General features: G+C 34.5%; 1 protein-coding gene across 2 annotated transcripts; it reads left to right on the top strand.

Annotated features, from left to right (window-relative positions):
• Positions 1 to 906: 906 nt before the first annotated feature.
• LOC131005712 (3beta,22alpha-dihydroxysteroid 3-dehydrogenase) lies at positions 907 to 7,525 on the top strand. 2 transcript variants are annotated; one of them, XM_057932754.1, is made up of 8 exons: positions 907 to 1,858; positions 2,450 to 2,599; positions 2,699 to 2,956; positions 6,388 to 6,474; positions 6,630 to 6,708; positions 6,819 to 6,925; positions 7,024 to 7,154; positions 7,242 to 7,525. In XM_057932754.1, exons 1-8 carry the CDS (start codon positions 1,349 to 1,351, stop codon positions 7,354 to 7,356), a joined length of 1,437 nt encoding a protein of 478 aa, XP_057788737.1. In that variant the 5' UTR covers positions 907 to 1,348; the 3' UTR covers positions 7,357 to 7,525. The 2 variants fall into 2 exon arrangements, with proteins under 2 accessions (XP_057788737.1, XP_057788736.1); XM_057932753.1 differs by having other exon boundaries at positions 6,816 to 6,925.
• Positions 7,526 to 8,721: the final 1,196 nt, after the last annotated feature.

The raw sequence follows: 8,721 nt of genomic DNA, 5'->3' as shown, positions 1-8,721 counted from the left end.
AATATGTGTGTCATAAAAATTAGTGACATTTGATGATGTAGCTAATCACTGATAGTTACACTTTCAAATGCTACTAATTTCTATGACACGGATATTAGAACACTCCCAGCAGAAATCCCAAAATTATGCTCCTATATTCCTCCCTAAAGTTTCCATATTTAATTTTAGGATCCCGATTTTATAAATGCGTACAACAGATCCCCTATTTTCTACATAAAAATAATAATTATGTATGGGCCCTACTAATTATAAGCTTAAAATAAATTTAGGTAGGTGTAAATTTTTTGTGGGCCCCATCCAATTTAGGGGATCTGTTGGATGCATTTTTTTATATCATTTTCAATTGTTTTAGCCTAAAGTTAGAATTAGTGATTCATTTAGGTATAATAAAAAAATTAGTGCTATCAAACCTCGTGTTGTCACTAATAGAATTTTTTTTTACGGTGTAATAAAAAAAATTGTGTAGTATGTATTTACTTATTATATTACTATGATTCCTTGTTTGCATCGAAAATAACATTAATTTATTAATTGTAACTTCACAAATCATAATTGTAGCTTCTTGTAATATCATAAAAATGAAATACTCCCCGAAAACCTACTCACGGTGTCAGCTCATCTAATTAAATAAATTTATTTATATAGTACAATTTGTCACGATTATGTGACTAACTTATGAAATCTGATATCAGTAAATACAAATATAATTTCAATTCGAGGACATTCAAACGATCGTATTCCTGTGTATAAAAGAGTAAGGTCCATAATCCCTCTTCCACCTATTAAAATAATTTAAAATAAATACATATACATATATAATCAATCACACTGATTTATGAGATTGTTCAAATTATACTAGTAATTTACAATTGTACATAACAAAATCACGCTTTTGTATAAAACAATTAGGATTTTACTATATTTACCGAATAATCATATTCGGATTTACTGGTATTGGGCCTAGAAATCACGTTGAGTAATTTCTTCGTAAACCAACATAAATTTTACTTGATATGAACAAGCAAGGGGTAAAATTCACGATTCAACATATGTTAGGCCGACAAAGAAAAATAAAATGATATTGGATATAATGATAATTGGTTGGTTTTAGAAGCATGAGATTTTGGGCATTGCTGGCTTAGATTTGAAATAATAAATAGTATAATAAATTCGGACATTTATTTCGTTCGCATCCCAACTTCCTTTTTCCCTTCTGTTCCTGCAGAGTTTTCCTTTCACAGATATATATACACACACACACATATATATATATATATATATATATATATATATATCCACCCGTGTGCTCTCATTACTGCACACCCCCCACCCCCGTGCAGCGCTAGCCATGTTCGTTTTCACTCTCATCCTCTCCCTCCTCTCCCTAACCATCTTCGTCCTCCTCCGCAGCCGCGCGCGGCGGCGGGGGCGGCTGCCGCCGGGGAATCTGGGGCTCCCCTTCATCGGGGAGACGCTCCAGCTGATCTCCGCCTACAAGACGGAGAATCCGGAGCCGTTCATCGACGACCGGGTGGCGCGATACGGGTCGGTGTTCACGACCCACCTGTTCGGCGAGCCGACCGTGTTCTCGGCCGACCCGGAGGCGAACCGGCTGATCCTGCAGAACGAGGGCCGGCTCTTCGAGTCGAGCTACCCCGGTTCGATATCGAATCTGCTGGGCCGGCACTCGCTGCTGCTGATGAGGGGCAGCCTGCACAAGCGGATGCACTCGCTCACCATGAGCTTCGCCAACTCGGCCATCATCCGCGATCACCTCCTCCTCGACATAGACCGCCTCGTCCGGCTCAACATGGACGCCTGGACCGCCCGGGTTCTCCTCATGGAGGAGGCCAAGAAGGTAATCAAATCAAATCAAATACCTATAAATGCCGCCGTGGCACACGCACGCGCGCGGCGCATGTTAGAACTTGGATATAAAAATCTAGGCGCAGGTTAGCACGCAATCGAGTTAGTTTCATGGAGTGGGGAGGGAATTGTTGAGTGCATGCGTGATGATTTCATGTTAGGAGCACTTTAATTTCTTCTTTAAAAAAAAATAAAATAAAAATTGGAACTGATCTTTACGGTTCAAGTAAGCAACGGATGCAACACAAATCACGCACAAACCCGAGCGGGTGTGTGTGTGTTGATTTCTTTCTTTTGCTTTTTTGATGTTGCCTATATTATTATTGATTTGAGCTTTCGAAGCACGATGAACCCACACGCATGTGCATGTAGTGTGACCCATTGATTCTCTTGGCCTTTTAGCCCATTATCTTTTGTTTTCTCATCATTGTATGGATATGCTAAGGAAGGTTCTATACCCCTATACATGCTTTTTTTTTAGAGATAAAAAAAAGTCATGTGATATATTTATGAAAAAAAAAAAATTATAGTAATTGGGAATTTTTTTCAATTAATTAAATTGATGATGATGTTGAATGTGCAGATAACTTTTCAGTTAACAGTGAAGCAGCTGATGAGCTTTGATCCGTGTGAATGGACTGAGAATCTCATGAAAGAGTACATGCTAGTTATTGAAGGCTTTTTCACCATCCCTCTCCCCATTTTTTCCACCACATATCGAAGAGCTATTCAAGTACGCTTCTTTTTTCTTTTCTTTTTTCATATTTTATTTCTTTTCAATTCAATTTAATTATAATTTTTTTTTTTTAATGTGGTTCGGGTTGATTTGTAGGCTCGGGGAAAGGTGGCGGAGGCGTTGAGTTTGGTGGTTCGGGAGAGGAGGAGAGAGACTGAAAGAGGAGAGACGTCGAAGAACGATATGCTGGCGGCGCTGCTGGATGAGCAAGGCGGCGGCGGCGGCTTCTCCGATGAGGAAATAGTGGATTTTATGCTGGCTTTGCTGGTGGCTGGCTATGAAACCACATCCACCATCATGACTCTCGCCGTTAAATTCCTCACCGAGACCCCTCTTGCCTTGGCTCAGCTCAAGGTAACTCCTAACCTCTCTCTCTCTCTCTCTAATATATTAATTGTATATATATTTATTTTATATTACGGTGAGTTCATAGAATCATAACTTTTTTGGGTATGATAAATATAAATGAGCTGCAGGCGATACGATCTCGGGCCTACATTTCTTATAAATTGAATAAATCAAATTACTACTCACCTAGATATTACTACTATTTAATTTTTATATATATTGTATGCTCATTTAATTTGACTTGTATATTGAGATGTCATATTAATTGTTATGAGATTTAGACTATCCTATATACACACGCCCCATTAATAATCATTCTCCATTTAATTCTTTGAGGTGATCTTTGTTGTCACACACCCCAATAATTTTATGACACATATTTTATTATTCTGTATTTAATAATGAAATAAAAAGTCACACAATAGAAAATCTCCAAAATATTAGCCAACTATGGTAGTTGGTGGACCCAAGCCTCCCAAGGTGGGCATTTCTTTTTTTTTTTTTTTTTTTTTTTTTTGATCAATAAAAAATTCATTAAAAAACTGGGGTGGTACTAGGAGTACCAAAAACATCAAACAAGTGGTGCAAACTCGTTGGAGCACCACAAAGAAAAAGAAATATTGAACTGGACAACAAGGAATATTTTGTTCCAGCTCCAAAGCCTCCCTTTGACCTCATTAACAAGATTGGACACCTCCCAATTCTTGTTCCCAAGGTGGGCATTTCTCTTCAATGGATCATCTCCTTATCCAAATTCTCATCCAACCAAATTCTAACGACACACAAAAAAAATAAATTAATTTTAAAACGAAAAAGACAAAGGAAATAACATCTGTCGATACATAATTCCATATCACTATATTTTCATAAATATTAATATACTTGAATTATTAATCAGTCTGGTAAAAGATTAAAGTAGGTTTAATTGTTTTAGCTAGTTATAGGTGATATATGTGATTCTACATTAATTCGAGTTTGCCATGATTATGCCGGCAGGTTGCAGTGTGCGGGCCTATAGTTTGTTTATAAAATTACTACAACTCACTAAGTTAGGACCAAGAAACATTTCTAATCATAAGTTTTACCTTTTTTATTTCCACAAATAAACTATTAATATTGGTTGAATAGGCCTTGTTGGTAATTTTGAACAAATTTACTTGTTGGGTATGATTGGGATAGTCCTATATATGGGAGTGGGACCAAGCTTATCAGCAAATTTGAAATAAATTGAATTCTACCTCACAATTTTATTCTTTCTATGCATAAAATAAAACACGCCTCTTTCTGAATAAAAGTATGTTTTCAAGATTTTGACACTTTTTTTCTTCTTCATAATTATAAGGTCTCGTATCTCAAGTATAAATTCAATAGATTTTTTCTAAAGTTTCGTTAAGTTAACAGTGTTCTATGCCCTGAACTTTCAATATTTTTCATAAAATATTCTAAATTTCGTTTATACCTAAAAAACTCCAAACTTTCAGTATTTTCGTAAAATGTCATGAATTTTAATTTTCTCCTAAAAAAATTTGAATTTTCAGTGTTTTTAATAAAATGTTTAGTTACACAAAATTCGATAGAATAAGTCATCTTTCGGTCACCAGATTTTGTATAGCAGGACATTTCACAGTTTTTTTAAGATTTTTTTTATAGATATTTCATGAAAATGCCAAAAATTCAAAAAAAAATTAAGAAAAAAATCAAAGTTTGAGATATTTTATAAAAAAACACGTTCGAAACATGAAACACTATTAATCATTTTACTTGTAGTAATTTTAATCAAGTGAATTTTGGAAGAAAAGGACAAACCGACAAAGAAGAAAAATGTTGACATCTACAGACAACCACACGAGTGGCCTGGGATGCTACATGAGCCCAGCTTCACCTTGCCTCTCAATATAATTAAATTTCTGTTGATATAAATAATTAAATGAAAAAATAAAAAAAGAAAACAGTAGTAAAGAAAAGTGAGTGAGAGTTAGAGTAATGTCAATTTCAGTGAAAAGGATGGTTCACCATTCAAAGTCTCCAACTTTCATGTTCACACGTGCGCCTGTTATGTCATATATCAACCCATAACTAAATTACCACTTTATTCATTCCCAAAAATCTCCTTGGATCTTTTCCTTCATCCTCTTTCTCTTCCCACACTTATTTATCTCTTTTTTTCCATTTATTTATACTACTAATATTTTATCGATGCCATTATTATTATATGAATGAAATCATGCTGTTGAACAAGACAAGATACCACCGTACATGCTTTGGAAACATTATATATAATTATTTTTTACACAAAAATAGACTATAGTAACTATAGCAATTTGGGAATTTGATACTCTGCTAGGGTTTCAGGTTTCCAATCTAAATTATTTGTATATTTTGGGTCCAGTGTTAATGCTTCTATCATGTGATTTGGTTGTCATGTCCAAACAAAGTTTATTAAATGTACACGTTTAGTTAGATAATGACTAGGTACTAATTCTTTAGGAGAGAGAATAACATTGGTGGGCGCTTCAACCCCACTATTTAATTAGATAATTAAGTTGTTGGATTCATATTAGATCATCCACATCCGTTCAGTGGGTTGGAGACTCGTCCACGGATGAGTCGGTTATCCGTCAATGCTCTGTATTGGAGGCGCTCATTCAACTGACTCGTATTCATTAGATTTTTTTAAAAGAAGAATGGCGCGTGCACAAGATAACGGATGGGCTCGGCTCATGAGTCGAGCAACAGTCTCCCCCATCCTGCATTGGTCGATTCATCCGTCAAATTGACTCGAGTCGATCTGAGGAATCAATCAATGTGGGTGCTCTTATTAATAATTTGAAGTTGGATTTTCGTATGTATGATGAATTGCGAGATGTGGCATAGTGGTATGGTCAAAAAAATAGCAGAAACAGAGGGTATAGTCAAAGCATTGTTCAGACAGACAACGTTAATGGTCGCCAGCAGAAGACAAACACTCTGCACGCCTATGTCTCAGCCGTGTCAGAACTAACACTCCTAGGGTCACTTTTGTCATTTCCTTTTTTCAACTATATTTTCCACTTTCTTTCATTGGCTTGCCCTTATATCCCTAGCACTTGATAGAGTATTTACTTTATCGTTAAGATTAATTTATTTTAAAGGTGAGGTGACGATGTTTTTTAAAGAGAAATAGTGAAATAAAAGAGAACCTAATTTTATCTCGAGCCATCCTGATTAATCATTTAATTTGGGGTACAAAATGCATAAATCACTCCAGATTATTTATTTGTATAATCTTATAAGGTCTACCAAACGTGCACCTACTCTTTTATTTCGTCATACTATTGAAATAGAATTCATGACGCTGCAATTTATCAAGGATTATGTCTCGTGCACTATTAGTTTCCTTTTTTCCTTTTCTTGAATCACCTTTAATTTGCTCAAATTAAATTAATTTCTCTTGATAGGATGAGCATGAAGAAATCAGGGTAAAAAGGGGAGAAAATGAAGCTCTTCAATGGGAAGATTACAAGTCCATGTCTTTCACTCAATGTGTAAGTTCATTTTGTGACGCCATTTACTTATACATACTATGTATATATATATATATATATATATATATATATATATATATATATATATATATATATATATATATATATATATATTTGTTTTTTTATTGAGCCTCAAAATTTTATATGTTTTTCAGGTTGTAAATGAAACTCTTCGAGTAGCTAACATAATCAGTGGGGTGTTTAGACGAGCAATAACCGATGTCACTATCAAAGGTATATAATATAAGTCAAATTGTTGCAATATTGGAAGCAATTGCAATGCTAGCTAGATTAATTTTCTAAGTATTCCCTAACTAGCTATGATATTAATTTCAAATCAGAAGGTTATACAATTCCCAAGGGATGGAAGGTCTTTGCCTCATTGCGAGGGGTACACATGGATCATCATCACTTCAAAGATGCTCGAATTTTCAATCCGTGGAGGTGGCAGGTATTTTTTTCCCTCCAAATTTTCTCTCTCGATAAATGTAATATCTACACACGCATATATAATACTATTTAAAATTGAATTTGTTCTCGAACAAGCAGAATAGTTCGGGAGCAACTAGCACGATAAGCACGTTCAACCCCTTCGGAGGCGGGCCCAGACGTTGCCCGGGAGCCGAGCTAGCTAGGGTTGAGCTCTCGGTTTTTCTTCATCGATTAGTCACTCAATTTAGGTACGGCGCAAACAATGTATAGATTTAACTATATGTGGCATCATCGAATGTGAAATTAAACGAGACATAAATATTAATTAATTGCAGTTGGGAGGCGGCGGAACAAGACAAGCTAGTTTTCTTCCCAACGACGAGAACTCAAAAGAGGTATCCCATAAGTATTCGAAGGCTAAAACGAGGCGAGGCCGAGGGAGAGAGCTAGCTTTCTACCCAATACTTCAAATTTGTAGTAAGTCAAATAAAAACTTAATTGCTGCTAATAGATTCATTGCCATAAACTACAGATGTAAATTGTTCTAAATTAAATTTTCCTAGCATCAATATAATATTATTTAGCTTTGGGGGAGAGGTAAGAAGCCCTCCCTTCCCCATCTCCCTCTCTCTATACATATAAATAATTTTGATCAAACGCTTGTTATCTTTTAAGTTGGGCTATATGTTTTGGATAGCGTTTAGTAATGAGTCTCATAGTCATAAATTGTACTATGATAAAGAAAATTAGAGATTAGATTTATATATATATGCACGATCGATATATAACGGTCGACAAGGATTTATTCACGTTTTTTATGTTAAGAGAATGGTAAAAGTCAATGTAAACTTCAAATTGTTTTCGTACTATCAATTATATAAAGAATTATTGTAAATGTTATTTAATTATGAACTATCGATCTTGTATCAATTGTACTCCACGTCTATCTTTTGCCGTTTTGATGTGTGTCGCCAGATTGCCATAGTGCATTAAGATTATTTTGATAAATTTTGGGGCTCAAGAATTTTTCTGAAAAACTTTATATAGTGTGGTTCGGCTCAAGAGGCCCAAGAGGATTAACTTCAACCCAAGGTTTTTTATGTGGGCTGTCTCAAATCTTATTAGATTGTAGGCTTAGAGTTTTGGGCTTGAAATATGTTTATATTATGGACAGAGCATATGAAGGGTTGAATTATTAAAATAATTATAATTATAATCTAGGCACTAATTTTACAATTTCGCATACGTTCGAATACAGATATGATAAAGTTTCAAATGTTAGAATATTAATTGGTATTTTCCCTTCCATAAATGCATTGCATTCTTTAATTAACTTATGAATAATAATATTCCAAAAAAATAACGAGGAATAAAAATGAAGGCGTTAGTGAAGAGAATTAAAAAGACTATTTTTAATCTTTTAATTTTAAAATTTCACGTATGAGCATTCTCAAAAAAAAAAAAAAGTTGATGTCGTGAAACTCTATATTTTTCTTTTTTTGATCAATTCTAATTACCAAAACCCAACAATATAGGTATAATTAGAGATCTATCATCGAGAGGCTTCCAATGGTACATTGGAATTGCCCATCGAACTAGACAACTATGTTATTAGGCAGCAATCTTTTAAACTCATGTCATATTCCAAAAATAAAATTACTAAATTTAAATATTTTTTTGACCAAAAAAATAAATCTGATTAAAAATCAAAATTTAGGTATAGCTCATGACTTCATGTATTTATGGGTGATGAACTCTATTTTAAAATTTAATACTCCAAAGTTGTCCTCATTAACTCTCTTCATTTATGTCATG

The sequence above is a fragment of the Salvia miltiorrhiza genome, chromosome 1, assembly GCF_028751815.1.
Source record: "Salvia miltiorrhiza cultivar Shanhuang (shh) chromosome 1, IMPLAD_Smil_shh, whole genome shotgun sequence".
Classification (NCBI taxonomy): domain Eukaryota; kingdom Viridiplantae; phylum Streptophyta; class Magnoliopsida; order Lamiales; family Lamiaceae; genus Salvia; species Salvia miltiorrhiza.
The sequence above is the reverse complement of the archived record's forward strand: the minus strand, read 5'-3'. Positions and strand labels throughout refer to the sequence as shown.